Source organism: Numenius arquata, chromosome 3, assembly GCF_964106895.1.
Source record: "Numenius arquata chromosome 3, bNumArq3.hap1.1, whole genome shotgun sequence".
NCBI lineage: Eukaryota > Metazoa > Chordata > Aves > Charadriiformes > Scolopacidae > Numenius > Numenius arquata.
Window position 1 is genome coordinate 49,257,842 of NC_133578.1, and position 16,946 is coordinate 49,274,787.

A 16,946-nucleotide genomic window follows, 5' to 3' on the forward strand; every position below is an offset into this window, starting at 1 on the left:
TTAGCCTAGCTATATAGGTAAGCTAGAAGGGGAACCTCCATCTTCCAGCTAGGTTTGGGAGGTGAGATATGACCAAATTAATCCTAGATTCTGTATATTGCAGTTTCTCAACCTTTTCCCTGTACTTCACTCATACAAAGGGTCTACAACCTCTCAAAGCTGCAGGTTTATTTCTATGCTACTTTCCAGTGCCGACGGGTACAAGGAGCATTTGAGCTAGTTCACTGCAACTATGTTGGAAATCTCCATGGTTCGCGATGCTTCCTGGCTGACTCCCAAATATTTAGCTCGGGATATTATGTAGCTTGAGGTATGTAGTTTGAGGTGGTATTTAGCTCGAGGTAGGTAGATACAGTTGCAGCAGTGACAACACGGACTGACAGAGCCAAGGGAGACTGCAGCAAAGCTGGCATCTGAAAGAAAAGCTTTGAGTATTCAACATAGATGTGGAGACAAAGCCAACTAACACAACCATCCCAATCACTAACTCTCCATCAGCTGAAAAACAGCTGTTTTCCCGACCGAAATACCGACCGCTAAGTTGCCTAGCATGAGAAACACATTTGCTGTAAATCTCCCTGCACAAAGGAGAATCAACTGGACAACCTCAAACGCAAATTTTGACTGAACAGGCGGGAATGGCCTCATTTGGGGCTGGCGGAGGCCAGCTTTCGTGTGACAGCACGGGTCTGCAGGCTACGAGATTTCCTTTCGGGCAGATAAAGTGGCTTTCGGGGCCGTTAAAGGGGAGCATTTGTGAGAGCCCTGAAGCCGGAGCTCGGGTGCCTGCCTGCCCTGGGAGCTCACCCAAAACCATCCCGGGCGGACTTCGGGGACAGAGGGGGGACGCCGGGCCAGGCTGGGGTGCTGCCTTCCCTTCTGGCTGGCTCCCCCTGCCTCCGCGGCAGCTTCGCTTTCCGCGCAGCGGCTCCTCCACGCGAACCCCGGCTCCACGTCCCTCTCCGGGGGCGGGGGCGCTGGGGGGAACCGCTTCTGCCGCAGGTTCAACCCCGGCTCCATCGCAGCCCCCTCTTTCCCACTCCCCGGGGCAGGGAGGGCTGAGGGAGGGGGATGAAGGGAGGGGAGCCGAGAGGTCCCGCCGGCATCCCTCTGCCTCCTCCGGGGAGGGGGGAGAAAATGGCTCTACCCGCCCCCCGTCGCCTCCCACCGCCTCCCGGCCCCGCAGCCTCGCAGCATCGCCTCCCTCCCCATCCCCACCCCTCCGCCCAACCGTCTATAAAAAGCCCCCCGGGACGGGAGGGAAGGAGAGAAAGAGGGAGGGAGGAAGGGAGGGAGGAGGGCAGCGCAGCGACATGGCTCAGTCCGTGTGGGGTTACGACAGCGACAACGGTGAGTGGGGGGACACGGGCGGGGGGTGTGGGGGGGCGGTACTGGCCGGGGCCGAGCCGTGGCGACATCTCCTTTACCATCCCCCCCCCCCGCAGGACCCGAACGCTGGCATGAAAACTACCCCCTGGCCAAGGGAGACAACCAGTCGCCCATCGAGATCAACAGCAAAGATGTGCGGTACGACAGTAGTCTCAGCCCTTGGCACGCCAGTTACGATCCCGGGGCGGCGAAAACCATCCTGAACAACGGGCGCACCTGCCGGGTTGTCTTCGACGACACTTTCGATCGATCAGGTGGGGTTGTTGGTTTGTTTTTTGTTTTTGTTTTTTTTTTTTTTTTGGTTTGGCTTCTGGGGGTTGTTAGGAACGGAGGTTTGCAAAGTGCTGGGGATCGAAACGCATCCTGTGGTACCCAGCCTGCGTGGGCTAGCAGAGGAAAGTCATTTGGGTACGTTTAAAAGGTGCTCCCAGAGTTTTATCTGGTGGATCTGTCCATTTTTAGGTCCACCTCAGGTGGGACAGGGAGGTTGTAGCTGCAGGGGCACCCCTGAAATACAGGCTCAGCTGGAAGGTGGACTTCTGCCCAGCTCACCTCCTTCAGCACCAACACAGCATCCTCAGGTTTTGTCTAAGGGGAGAAGGGGTCACCCAGAAGGGTGTAGTGTGCACTCTGAGGCTCTTCATGAACACAAAACTCACGTTTCCACTCACTGATCCTGATTTCTTCTGTTTGTATGGGAATTCTTCAGGTCCTTCACAGCCTGAAAAAGCTATGAAGATAGCATTTATGAAAATAGTATTTCCTAGCTTCTGGAAAGCTATGAAATGGCTTTGTTATTGAATTGAGAGAGAGCAGTCTTGCTTCTCTAAGTTAAACTATTCAAAACCTGATTCCAGACCTCAATCAGTGTGTAGCTCTGAATGCAGGCAGGGAACAACAGTCAAAGTGAATGCCAAATTCACAATACCGTATAATGTGAAGGCATCTCAAGAGCATGCAATATTGATCAGTCCTTTATCAAGAAGAAAAGCAATCTAATCAATTGAAAACACAGTTACTTCCCATTGTAATTTTCTGCATCTGCTCTGATGGCATTTGTATTGGGATTTTGTTCTTAGTTAGCTATATAATTAATGAAATTTATCTGCAGTACATTGAAAGATCTCTCTTGTTTATCTTGATGAGCTCATTGTTTCCTTGGACTCCCTTATTTACCATTACAGCTACCTTGTTATTGTTCCACATCTCGCAGATGGAGTCTAAACTATTTAGGACAGGACCACCTCCTTGTTCTGTATTTGTATGACGCTTTAGTATTTACGACTGCAGTTTCTACACAATGGCACCAGACAAATCATAGGTTGCCCTTTCGTTATAACAGAGTGCTCTTCCATAAGCGCTGCATAAAATCAGTGCCTGGACCGAAAGCATCGGAATCTGCATACTGGTAGGAAGTAGGTGCTGTTTCCACATGCTCCACAGTATTTGAGCTCTGGAAAGGGCCACCCGTAAGAAAGGACTGCTAAATGAATTTCCAACTATGATATTGATGTAGCTTGTAAATGTAGGTAAATTCAGCTCCTGAAAGTTCCTGCCTGATTTCAGTGTGAAATGGCAAGCAAATACCAGTGAGGATTTGGGCCTTAGAGTCTTTGCCTTATTTTTCCTACATTCAAAAGTGAAACAATAATAATAATAATAGTGGTAGTAGTAGTAATAATAATAATAATAATAAAATGACATATTTTACACTGAAGTCTTCTACAGAAGGCTTACTCAATACTGTACAGAGTTAGTTATGATAATTTAGTTATGCATGAACAAACTAAAAAAATAAGAGGAACTGCATGCCTAAAACTCAAGACAGTGCTTTGTTCCTGCCCCTCCAATGGCTGTGACACCTACCAACTAAAAAGAAACTGCAAAGTTAAACTTCTTGCTCTGTGTAGGTATTCCAACACGTATGATATGAAGAATTTATTTGAGACCATTGAGCACAAGAGGATTTAAATATTCTTTCCACGTTAACTTTGAACTTCAAAGCTATTGGTAGAAGTGCAAACTTGAATGCTATCTAAACAAGGTCTTCTGGCACTGCAGTTGTGAACTGTATTATCAGCTTTCTGTATAAGGAAAGACGTCTCATTCCTGCCTTAGGTAATGAATGAAAAATGTATTTGAGAGCTTATCTTCTAAGCAGTCCCTGCTCAAAAGAACCCCCAAACTGAAAGAGCAGGTGTGATGTTGTGAAAGTCAGCGTTGATGCAAACCGTCAGACTTAGGGGTAGTCAGCATTATATGGCTAAGAACATCAGCAATAATAGCTTCTTAATTTGTTTCATTGGTGGCAATGTTAACGTTGAATATAGCTTTTGCTTGCTCAAGAACACTTTCCTAACTCATTTGACCTAAACTCTTTTCTCTCCCCTCACTTTCAAGAAATAGATCTTCTCTTTTAGAGGCAGCAAACTACGATGTAACCACTGTTTAGTTGTCTGAACTGTAACAGGTATGCCAGTCATGGACTAGAGGTATGCTTCAAAGCACCTTTGGGTTAATTTCACAGTCCGATCCCCAACCATTTCACAACAGAGCATTTTCGTGACAAAAGGGCAACGAAGATGATTCAAGGATTGGAGCATCTCCCTGATGAGGAAAGGCTGAGAGAGCTGGGGCTCTTTAGCCTGGAGAAGAGAAGGCTGAGGGGAGACCTTATCAATGCTTATAAGTATCTAAAGGGTGGGTTGAAGGAGGAGGGAGCCAGACTCTTTTCAGTGGTTCCCAGTGAGAGGACGAGGGGCAACGGGCACAAGTTGGAACATAGGAGGTTCCACTCAAATCAGAGAAAAAACTTCTGCATGGTGAGGGTGCCAGAGCCCTGGAACAGGCTGCCCAGGGAGGCTGTGGAGTTCCCTTCTTTGGAGATTTTCAAGACCCACCTGGATGCAGTCCTGAGTAACATGCTCTGACATGCTCTGGGCAACCCTGCTTCAGCAGGGGAGTTGGACTAGATGATCTCTGTGGTCCCTTCCAACTCTAAAAAAATTCAGTGAAATTCGTGACAGGAATAAGCCGTGCGTACCTTCCTTCTCTCTCCACATCAGGAACTATAGTGTGCCCACTTGCCAAAAGGAAAGGGGCTTGTTGGACTTCTGGGGTTTGATTCTGTGCTGACCCACAGCAGCTTCCACAGTTTTCGTTATCAAACAGGACTCTTCCCGAGCGCTAACAGAATTCAGCCCCAGTCTTGCAAACTGGTGAGTGTTGTGACCCCCCACTGCAATCAGCTGGATTTACAAGAGGTGTTCCACGCTTTCAAAGTACGGGTCCCCGCTCGATGAACGTGTGTGTCAGCATCTTGTAGGCCAGTGTTGATGGAGATTATCAATTGCAGTGCTGCGAGGTGGACCACTCTCGGGAGCCTACAGGCTACGTCAGCTTCACTTGCATTGGGGTTCCTCTGATGACCATGGCTCTGAGCATGTTATAGATGGGGTGAAATATGCAGCAGAGGTAGGACTTGTTTTTAATAGTAAAATTCAGTATTAACTGGCATTTGACTGATTATGCACCTGAACATGAGCTGCTGATTAACCTGAACAGATTAACCACTCTCCTTTTTGCAAGTAGTTAGCTATGGATTTTTCTCCAAAATCTGTGAAACCTGTGAGTGTTTGTCAGCGTGCGGTGGGAAAAGTTACATCTGCCAACAAATGTATCTTTGCAAGTTTATACTCACATGGAGTTCGCTTCTTCAAGCCCGAGTTTTTGCTGGTATTTTAGAAAGTTTTAAAAGTATTTGACACAAAGTGATCTGTTACTGACCAATAGGAGAATCTGTTTCCTGATGATGTTATTTTGGCTCCATGCCATTTCTGGTATAACTTGAATTACTAAGTTAGTTTCAGAAAGCGTTACTAATGAAGAGAAAAACTCGCTAAAAGCACATTTGGTAAACTGACATGCAAAAGTAGATCCACCTTAAAACTTATTCAGAGTGGTAAAGATGATCTTCTGTTCCTGAACACCTGTGCTTTAAAATCACCGTGTTTATTTTGGGGGCCTGTGGAAAACAGATGTTTGGGTATTTTTTTTTCAAACGTAAACTGCTGCACTACTGTTGTCCAAATTTGCTAAAATTAATGGATACTCTAGGCTCTGAAGGCTTCTTCAAGTAATAGATATAAGTGAGTTCACTATTGATGCTGGTGAATTGCTAGCAAATGTTACTTCTTTTCTCCCTCTTATTTGAGAATAGGCTCAAAATATATGCCTTAGCCCACAAAACCTCTGCAGTAGTGTTTTCCTGCCTTACACCTACACCCTTAAGGTGCAGAGCTTACAGAGGCTTTGCCCACCTGTCAAAGGAGAAAATTCAGGCAGATATTTTGCAGGGCCAGTGCTCACAAACATTGCAGAAATGACTGTGAGTGATGGTTTGGGGATTTTTTTTCCCCATTCCTTAACCACAGCCAAACTATGTTGGTGTTCTGTGTTCTTTGGCCAATTAAACAGCCAAATTCTGCTTCCTCAAGCTGTTTTTTGGTTAGTTCAAGCACAGAATTTTTACTTTGCTTTTGTTTGCAGTACTCAGATATTTATTGGCAGGAGGAGGAAGCCTGGAATGTATGAAATTGTGCTAGAATCCAACCAAAGACACATGGCTGCTCCACCTTTATCCTTAGCAATGATATCCTTATCCTCAAAGAAAAAAAACAAAACAGAGAACAATACATGAATTTATATTCAGGAAAAATGATTTGGTTGTTATTTTAAATAATTGTTACTGTGCTTTTAAAAAAAAAACCTGTTAAAAATTTGCGTTCAAAATATGCACCAGACTGTATTGTTTTGTATGGCACGATGTTCCAGACACTACTTATTTTGAGATTCCACACTGTTGGTTGCAGAATTTATAGCTATATGCAGGAGCCAAAGATTTTCAGGAAGAAGTTTTAAAAGCTTGATATATATACCATTGTTGAAAGTAGAAATGAGAAAGAAATGTCAGGTTACTATTTCCTCTCCTTTCCGGTACAACGTGACGAGAGTAGTAAAACATACAAACCAATAACACACGTACTACATACAACCCAGTGTAAATCCTCGAGCTGTTATCTGCATAACATGAAGTTGTAAAAATCTACTTGAGATGAAGTGCACGTCAGTAGGTGTTCTCTGCACTGCATGTGTGCACGTCACGTGCTTGGGTTAAACTGTTTATAGTTGAATTGTTTGATTAATTTTCAAATGTGTTGTGTGGTGAACTCCATTTTCTTTCTTTAATGCTTCAGTTAAATGCAAAGTGATGCTTTATATGAAGTGTGAGTGTATGGAAGCAGGGGAACAAGATTAGGAAATTACTTACTAATAGTTTTCTTTTTCATGTCCATTCCTTTACTTACTGTGTACCGGAAACTTTTCTTAATTTAATGTAAAAGCTTGTAAGATTGTGCTGCTGGCAATTTCTTGCATTTATAACTGAGGTTTGATTGATTTTTAGTTACATATGGTGCACTGGAATCCAAAACACGGCAATTTTGCTGGAGCTTTGAAACAAACTGATGGTGTGGCCGTTGTGGGCATTTTTCTGAAAGTAAGTGGCAAATATTGTCTTTATAATTTTCTGCATTTTTCATCTTTCTCTCGGGCCAGGGAGAAAGTTCCCATTGTTTTTCCCTGAACAGTATCATTTTGCAGGAAAACATTCAAAGTGATGTGCAGACTGAAGTCACGTATGTTCTTGGCCCCTCCAGATTCCATGCACTAACCCATCCAGAGCCAACTTCTGACACCATTCGTGACACCAGTGGCACATAGCACGTGTGGTCTTGAACAAGGCTGCCCTATGACTATGTCCTTCAGTTATTCTTACTTTGTCATTTCTTTTGGTCTATTTGAGGCTAAAGCTTTATCTTGTAAAACGCAACATCTAGAGCATAACATTATGTTCCTATTAACCATGCTAAGGTCAGCTAAAAGATCTAGAAAAGTAAGTAATATCACTATATCTTCACTGGCCTTCCTTCCCTGTTTCCTTCTTGCTCTTTGGCATAGAAGCCATTGTTTTGCTCTGTGCTTGTCATATTCCACGATTGGGGTTTTGAGTATTGCTAAAATAGAGATTGAATATCTATTTTGGAACAAGACATGGCAGTAACATCATGTCTTATGCATACTGCCTTCACTCTTCTGGCATGCAGAGCCATGTCAAAGCTTTTGGAGGTGCTTAACATCATGAACGCAACCGATAAATTGACCCCATAGCTTGAGGAGGTCATAACATGAAGCTTGTTATATGTCTTACATCATCTGATCTGACTGCGTGTGTGCTGCAGACTGTTTGAAGAGTCTGCAGGAACTCCAGCTCTTCAGACCATCAACACTTTGCTGACTGCTCATACATGTCCCAGTGGTTGTGGGTTGCTTTCAAACCAGACGTGAAGGACTAGGCCCTGGAGGGTGTAGATGACACTGTCTGAGCATGGTTTGCTCCTCAGATGGTGGGAGATGCCTTGTAAAGGCCTTCAACACGTTTTTGAATTACAAAGCCAGTTACTCAAGTCTGCTATTCCGGATGTTCTCTTAACACCCATAATTTTGTGTCAGTGTGAGAGTACTGCTGCCTGACTTGACAGATGGGATGTACTGAATTTCTTTCTAATACTGTGGAATATGATGTAAAAATACAGTACTTATGCTTTGCATTACAGGTTGGAAAAACTCCCAAACCAGAGATGAAGAGAATTCTTGAAGAAATTGATAACATTAAGACCAAGGTATCAAAATGGTTTTTTTGATATAATGTAGTTGAAAAGCAGCAGAAGTTCAGATTCCCTTTTTGGCATCATTCTGACACCTAACAGTAGCACTAGAGGTGGTATGTTGGACTGTGGAGCAGGACTCTTACTTAAGTAAACATAGAAGTTTACTTAATCCATAAGTATTCTTGTTGTAGAGGATTTTGTAGCCATCCTTGCCTCGATAGTGTTCTCAATACTGCTCTGTAAAAATCTGCTAGTGTGCAAATATCAGGAAGAAATGAAAAGCTTTTAGAATTTGAGGACAGCGGCGGCCAAAACAAATGCATATAATTGAGTTAGAAATTTAGTTAGCCTGAAATGAGAAGAAACTAACAGGAATGATGGAGAAAACTCCCAGTCAGTGTAAAGGAGATCAAAAACGTTATTAGTTTTAAAATGGAATTGAATTAATTTATGGAAGTGATTACACAGTACAGTTTCTGCACCAGTCCTAGGATCTGTCTTCCTACGATAGTAGCACAAATGGCATTGCAAACCTATTCTAAACTGGTTTATAGTTTAATTAATGATCTAAGGACCAAAGTCCATACCTATTGCATAGATATAACTGCAGAAGGGAGCTCTTTGCAGAGAATTGTGATACTATTGTTATTTAACATAAACTTAACCTCTAGGTATTATGTTAGCAATTCTTCATTATAAGCTTCATGACTCTAATGATGCTAAAAGTCCCTTTTTTATTGGACATTGAACATACCATCGGATCACCAGGACTGAATTTTTCAAATTTTGTAAGCATTTTCTTTTACATTTAGCAGACTCTCTTGCATTTAATTTATGTGTTTATACACTGCCATTGATGTACGGGTCTGAGCCTGAAGTCTGTTCTTTCCTCACTCAGATTAATTTTATTTTTTCAACCTTTTCTTAGTCTTCAGGTACAATTCAGTTCCTGCTGCTGAGAGAACTGAAGGTCATTTTTTTGCCCTACATATTGCTTCCCCGGCTGCGTCAATGATATCTGTCTTGATACAGATTCAGCTTTCTCTCATAATCCCTGTATCATTTTTTGGCCATTTACATGCAGAAGAGCTCTGCATGTTCATAAAAGGTTGATCGATCACCCTATGAAACACTGTGTCATACAATGATGACAAGGTGGCAGTGATGTCCACTCCATCACAGTCTACCTGAGACTGCTGCGCTGGAGATTTTATGATGTCTAACAGCAAAAAAAATAGAAGTCTGATTTCCTGCATACAGATATTCTCTGTAGTGGTTCTGGAAAAAGCAACAGTTGAAGAAAAGCGGAGAAAGATAGGTGCATACGCAAATAACCACATCTTGTGTTCTATCTCATACTTATGTTCTTTCTAGTCATCACATGCGTTTTATCAAGATTACTTACCTTTCAGGAAAGATTAATGGATGGTATCACCGGTGTATTTATGGCACATGCAGCTTCAATTGCTACGATGCGTTACAGGCAGAGGAGTTTCTTGGAGACTTAACTGTATTTCCTGGAAAAGAGCAGTTTTGTTTGTGAATTTATTTGCAAACTCATATTGAACTTACAGAATAATTTTGTCAAGAAGATGAGTCTTGATGTTATTCTTTCTACCCATCTTCTGTGCAAGGACGTGTGGAAAAGATTTCAGCTCCCCCCATTGCACTTGGTAGGGTAATACTCCATTCCCATCTAGAGAAGATTCTCCATGATAGGAGGAGGAATTAGGAATAATAGATTTTTTTCTTTCGAGAACTGCATCCTGAATACCAGTAGGGAACTGAACTTTCTTGTTTAGTTCTTGTTGCCCTGCGGGGACAAGGAAGCCCCACCACAGTCCTGTGGAGACACTGTCTTGAGTATCCTATTTAGTGGAAAAGAAAAACTTCCCAGGAAATGTCACCTGCTGTCTACTGTTCTGCCTTGTCTGGTGACAATCATCTTTAGTTGTAAGACATTCAGGATCCAGTACTCTTCCAGGAAACATTTTAATTTTTTACATCGAGTGTAATAGTGCCAACAAAAATATTGAGACACTGTGACAAATTAATTAGAGCACAATTTGGGGAGGAGAGAGATGCAGATTTAAATTCCTTCAGGGAGAGGAGAAGACTAACAAATCTGGAACAAATGCCTGGCCACTCATCTATTGGATAAAAAGGGTACCAGTACCTGTAGTGCCACAGCCTTTAACTTCTATCCCAAGTGATAGAAATAACACAAAATTTTTGTAATTCCAGAATAGAAAAAAGTAACAATGAATTTGCTTTGGTCTCATACAGTTCACTTTATAATTTCTTAGAATTTATTAATGGAATCAAAATGTCATTTATTATAAATTGAAGGGCAAATGGTTAACAGGAAGAAAAGGAGATTGATCTCTTGCATGAATCGTGGTATTTAATTACTTCCTTTATAATAACATAGATACTGATATCCTTTAAGATGCATATCCCTAGAGTCACTGCAGATGATTATTTTTTGTTTCTCTAAGGGGAAAGAGGCTCCTTTTCAGCACTTTGATCCTTCAATTCTTTTCCCCAAATCTCGGGACTACTGGACCTACCACGGTTCGTTCACCACACCCCCCTGTGAGGAGTGCATCACTTGGATTCTCTTGAGGGAGCCGATTGAAGTCAGCTCAGACCAGGTAAACTCCAGCCACTTCTGCTACTCCTTTCCCAGTTCTCAACAGTGTCTCACTCTCTCAGTGTGATGGTTTGCCAGCCCTATGTAACTTTGCATTTTTTGATACGGAAAGCTTTAGCTGAGGACTGTGAGAAATTGCCTGCACAATGGACTGTTGAAATGGACTGTAAAACTGACCTTGAGAATCAGTCTCTCTTCCTAGAAACCTCCTGGAATAGCTTTAGCAGGAGCGTTCTTGGGATCCTGGAAACCTGCATAGGCAGAAGTACCTCCAAGCCACAAAATTCAGCCACCACAGCAGCCTCAGTTCATTCTCTGTGCTTCAGCATTAAGTGACACTAACATATAGCTGGTTTCCCAGTTCAAGAAATTGCTGGTCCGGATCTGGACTTCCGAAAAGCTGTCAATGAGAAGGATCGAACTAGCTAGAACCTGCAAACCTGAATGTTAATAGAAATTAATGTACTAATTGTATTCATATAGCTCAAATGTGCATTTACATAGGGAAAAGAATAGAGAGCCAGTCTGGAGTAGGTGACCTTCTTTTAAGTTCTTGTGTTAAACCGTTTGGTTATCTATAATATTTTCTGCTTCAGCAGCACTAGTCGGGATGTAGCCTTTTTACTGATTTGGCTGGTTTCAGAACAGATTTATTTTGTATTCTGATGAAAGGGTAACAATTAACAAAGCAACACTGAAATTAAATTAATTTGGAGAACAATGGCTAAGTGCTGGATTCATGATTGAACTTAATAGTCCGGTTGGCATAACATTTCTCTCTGCCTTACAGAACAAAATAGGAACTTCTGCAGGCCAGATTTTTCTAGCAGACTACCTTGCAAAGAGTTAGATGTGCGTCCTCCTTCACAGACAGCCATATTTTCACAAGTGATTTCACTGCAGTCCAGTTCCAGCAGGGTCACAGGAGGCCCCTACTCTTTTTCCACCTTGTGAGTGTGGGTCAAGGAAAAACCCAAAAGAAGCCCAGGCAAGGGTCAGATGATGCGCTGTTCTGTGGATGAAGAGTGTGAAGGTCCACAGAAAAAGGGGCTAGCTGCTGGGCTAGAGCAATCTTTACCAATAATCTCTACAGTATGTTTGCCAATTATATAAGAATATTCCTTTTCTGTCTCAGAGTTTGTTCTAGGCATCTAGGTCCACACTGCTTCCAGGCGATTTCACACGGACACTGTAATTTTTCTTCCTTGCAGATGGCGAAGCTCCGTAGCCTTTCCAAGAATGGTGAGAATGAACCTGTGAACCCACTGGTTGATAACTGGCGCCCACCTCAGCCTGTGAAGGGCAGGATAGTGAGAGCCTCGTTCAAGTGAAGCCTCAAGCCTCACCCTGCTGAACCCGAGTGAGGAAATCCCTGCATCCCAAAGCGTAGTTAGTTTTTGCTGTCTACTGCTTTTCCTCTGGATCCAGATCTGTGCTTCTCAGCTTGAAATTCTGAGTGGTAAAACTGAATCTGATTTTGAAAGCAGAAAAAATGCTGTATGCAAATACTAACCTTAATAAGGAAATGTGAGATATATGTGATTCTTGACCACAGATGCCTCAGCATTTGCGTTAGTGTCACTTCTCCGCCATGTGGTCTTGGAAGAAAAACGGGCTCAGTTTCAATATTTAAAATTAATTTCAAAGGAAATGTCGTAAAGGCAGAAAAATGAAGCAGTAGTTTAGGATAGCAGAAATAACAGTGGGTTAACAGGAATGAACAGGATGTAAAATGCCTGCTTCTACAACATCACTAGTGGTGATCTTCCCCAGATATCCGACCTTCAGTGCGAACATCCAAAGAATAATCTTTAAGATACCAGATTTTTCCCTCCCTCTCTTGTTCATCGTGTGTTATTCAAGATTAGATTGGTATTCTGGGGATACAATTAGGCATACTCAGCTTCTGTGTGTGAAGAAGAAAAGATACCTTGCTGTCATTTAATCCTTTGCCATGTCCTGCTGCTGCCCATTGATCTTTTCTTCTTTCACTGCTGCTGTTACTTCACCCACCCATCTGTAGAGTGCTGCTGGTATCATGCTGCCTTGTATTTAGTACAGCAGCTCCAGTATTGCTGAGGGGAAAGTGCCTTTCTTCTGCTGCTCTGACTATGTTACCTTCCGGGATGATGGCTTTTCAGTTTTGATGCTCTGCCTGTTTTGTTTGCTTTTTTTTAATTTTTATTTTTGACATCTTAGTCTGCGTATTAACAATGTCACCTATTAGGGATTTTGTTGCATATGGAGACAGTCTTTGTGGATGACTCATATGTGTCATTTGCCATCCCCACTACTGAAAAATCCGGGTTGTCACTTAAGTGTTTCTTTATTGTGACTCCGTGTAGTTATAGACTCTAAGTGGAGTCTGTTGAGCTCTGGGGGAGACACATCAGGTCGCATGTATGATCCGAGCAAGGAATCGCTGGCAGACAGAAACTTCTAAATCAGCTTCCCCTGTCCTTCATCATGCAAACTCTATCGTTTCAGCGTGCTTCCTAAGCAGCATAACACAAGTACCATCAAGGTTGAACCCACATGCAGACTATATGAGTAAAGATCTGCTCTGTTGTATTCACCATCAGGTTGATTATTCTGTATTGTACGTACGGGAGATTGGGTGGTCAAAGGTGGTGCATAAAGCCTCCTGCAAATGAAGCTTCTGGATTCTCTGTATTCCCCTAACAGTAGGTGGCAGAGGGCGTTCTTCTGGAGACATTGCCATAAACGTTCACAGCAATGTTTATAAGGCATATGTCAGTCTGAAAAAACAGGGTCACACATGGCTACAATAGGCATTTCCCATTTTTCACCTCTACTATAAAAGCGGTGCTTCAACAGGGAAGTAATGAATGGGCAACATTGGACAAATTCTATTGGTATTTCCAGCACAATTCAGTGAGAATTCAGGAATGAAAGTGAGTGCAGAGTTCGGTGCTTTGTATTCATTTAGAAATGTTGGAGGAATTGTTGAATTCCCATTCAGAATTAATATTGCAGTTTATTAGAAGTGTATTTAGCTTAGTATGAAGCAGTTTCATTTAAAAAAAAAAAAACAAGTTTGTGTCAGCAGAAACTAAAGTGTTGATTGAATCCTGTTTACAAACGTTTTGGTGTTGGCTTAATCTGATCAGAAGATGAGCTTTTGGTATTATGAGTGCAGCACTTGCAGCAGTATTGATTTTAAGAGTCTCCGTGATCTTCTTTAAACTCTTGAATCTGTGCATCTTCTCAACACATAAAAATGTTTCTACAGAAAGCTCATAAGCAACATTTTTTCTACTGTACTATGTCTTACATGTAAAATTTCTTCTCATATCCATATGCGGTTGATCTTAGTGTTGAGAAAATTTCAACACAAATAACTGAGACAAGAGTTTGAGTCTTTCTACCTTAAAGCCATTGACTGTGATGTTTTAATCTCTTGTTAGTGGGGCAATAAAACAACATTAGTTGCCTGCACTTGAAGTAACAGCTTTTGTGTCTTCAGAGAACCAATAAATTGACTTACATAAAAAAAATGATTTCTGGTTTTATTTCTCATGCTAATGATGATTGAAAGTAAGAAGAACTTACTAGAAAACCTTGCTACTCTTTTCTCTGAGATATGTGTTTGTAGCGCAAGGGTGGACAGACACTCTAGTAATCATCGTTTTAGCTGTTGGAGTTTAGTTTAATATCTCATCCTGGTTTCCTTGTATCCAATCAAACAGATCCTCAAAAATATGAGACATCAGAGCAGTAGCAATTGTTCTCTCTTTTCCGGTACAAAAAAAAAGTATTTATTTCTTGCCCGGATACAAACATTCTCTTACATCTTCCCAAAATATATACATTTGTGTATGATCTTGAATATCATTAAGTTGGATGTGAATTTTGGTTTCTTGCAAGAAGCACATGGATCATTTCGCTGAAGTGTTACATCATTCTGAAATTTCATGATTAATTTATACTTTTTAAGCACACAAACTTGTTAAAGTGAAATAATATCTTAATTGCCCACAAAATCAGATACTGAATGTACTTTGCCTTATTTGCATGGTTCCTCTGCTGCTTTTGAAAGGCAGAATAGGCAGAAGCTTATCAAATACTGACACAGTAGTTTTGGTTCCAGCAGCAAACATGCTTTGTGTGTTGGCACCAAGGAAAATACCGTCGAAAATTCATATTATTCCCCCCTACATTTGCTCTGAGTCCATTTTGTCTTCAAATTACAACTACACAAAAGCATCAACCTCTTTAAAAATACGCTTTACACTTTTGTTTTTTCTCTTGAAGAATAAAGCGTACTTGTTTTTGTTCCATTGCCTTTCTCCTTTGGATGAGTAGTGTAGCTTTGTATTGATTACCTTGGTAACAAACTAAGAACATGTTATGTAGACTCTAATCCTGCTGCCTCATCTACCTTAAATACAGAAAAAGCCACTAGGAACTGATGAATTTAAAAAAAAGTAAAAATTAGCCTAATCAGTGTGGTGCACTAAATCCTTGACTACTTTAATGTATCTAATGTATATATTAATTTCAACAGGACAAGCAAATGACTGAAATGAATTGCCACCTATTAGGTTTTGACAGACACTGAAACCCTCCCAGCTTCCCACACCTCACAAGAGCAATTACTAGAAAATTAAAAGCTTATTACTACAGTTTCAAAGTGGGTTTTTTGTTTGGTTTTGTTTGGTTTTGTTTTTTTTTTTTAAACTGCAACAAGTTTCCCACCAGCTGTGGCCATCTTTCAGTCACACGTAAATTCATAACTGAACTGTGAATTCCTGACATGACTCTTGGCATACAACCAGCTATGGTTGTGCATTTCTACTACCAAATGAAAAGAATATATATTATTTTTGCTGTGTCTTAAAGAAAGACTCTCCTAGATCTGCTTGCTGGTGTTTACCCGCTGAGTAACCAGAGTTAAAGAATGTTCATATTGTCAGTGAGTTTAGCAGAATAAAACAGTACCTGCTTCTTCCTGAGGCGTTTTGTCCCATGCCTCAGCAAAGGAAGCAGCTACACAGTGTGTCTTCCATCTCATCTATCTGCCTTTCCTCTCGATGAATTCTGGCATTTATCTTTGTCAATACTGCAGCACAAAGCATGTATTCAGGAGTTATTTTATTTCCATAATGAATAACTTAATAGAGCCCATTATAATATTTCCCCTCCAAAAAAAAGAGTACAGCTGATGTACAGCTAGTGATGAATAATAGATCAAATTGGACTCACCTTTTCTTTAGGAACATATTTTTTAAAGTATTTTCTTTTTGGTTTCAGGCTGCTGTACCTGTTGATTTGCACAAATGTGCAATAAAATGAAATGGTCAGGGTTATTTGTGAGGAAAAGAGAGAAAGGCTGTAAAGTTTTGTGTTCATTAAAACACAGAAACAGGTTTGAATACAGATTAAGACCTTGTGATATTATTAGGAAAATAAACACTAAAAGAATATAGTTATTACAGAAAAATTTAACTTTCTATCTTTGGACTGGACAGGAAAATACTTGCAAACGTGTAGAATCCACTTAATCCTGTATGTAACAAATGCCCAACTTCTTTATCAGTTATGATAATCATCAGTCCAACAGGAGATCATGTGCTATGCAATTACAGTTTGGACTTCAGTGAACAAGCGTGCTTGTCCTTGATATGAATCTTGCATTGATTATTGCAAGTTGCTTCCATTCAAATTAAAAGAACAGATAAAATTGCATCTTCAAAGTCTTTAATTTCAAAGAAGCAAGTATTCTGTATTTGTGTAAATACAAGTTAAGTGAACTGAAAAAGTTCATGCACTTAAATGAGGAAAACACTTCCTATTCTTTAAAGCAAAAACTTCTAAAATCTCTGGAACTTACACTGCAAACCACAGAAAAGGAACGCTGCACTTGCTGACGAAGAGTGAGCAAAAAGGCTGTTGGGAATAAGTCCCAGTAAGAAATGCAAAGACAAATCATTAGCCAGGGAATGTGTGTCTTTGATGTCAGAGATCACATAAGTAAAGTGAACTTTGTCAAGAAGTCATGTCAATTTTTACTTTTGAAAAAAACCCACAAAGTAGATGGAAAATCAGCCATGGAAAAGGAAGATGGAGAAGAAAGAAATGCAGCTTCTATGCTGTCAGGATGAGGCAAAGATAATCTAAGCCTACGGTCTAAGTGAATACCTCAGTTTCAATAA

At 41.2% G+C, this 16,946-nt stretch overlaps 1 protein-coding gene across 1 annotated transcript; it reads left to right on the forward strand.

Moving 5' to 3' along the window:
- Positions 1-446: 446 nt before the first annotated feature.
- On the forward strand, positions 447-16,478 carry LOC141463132 (carbonic anhydrase 3-like). The gene is made up of 7 exons (XM_074145405.1): positions 447-1,350; positions 1,446-1,643; positions 4,745-4,863; positions 6,854-6,946; positions 8,064-8,129; positions 10,616-10,771; positions 11,982-16,478. Exons 1-7 carry the CDS (start codon positions 639-641, stop codon positions 12,099-12,101), a joined length of 1,464 nt encoding a protein of 487 aa, XP_074001506.1. The 5' UTR covers positions 447-638; the 3' UTR covers positions 12,102-16,478.
- The last annotated feature ends 468 nt before the right edge of the window (positions 16,479-16,946 follow it).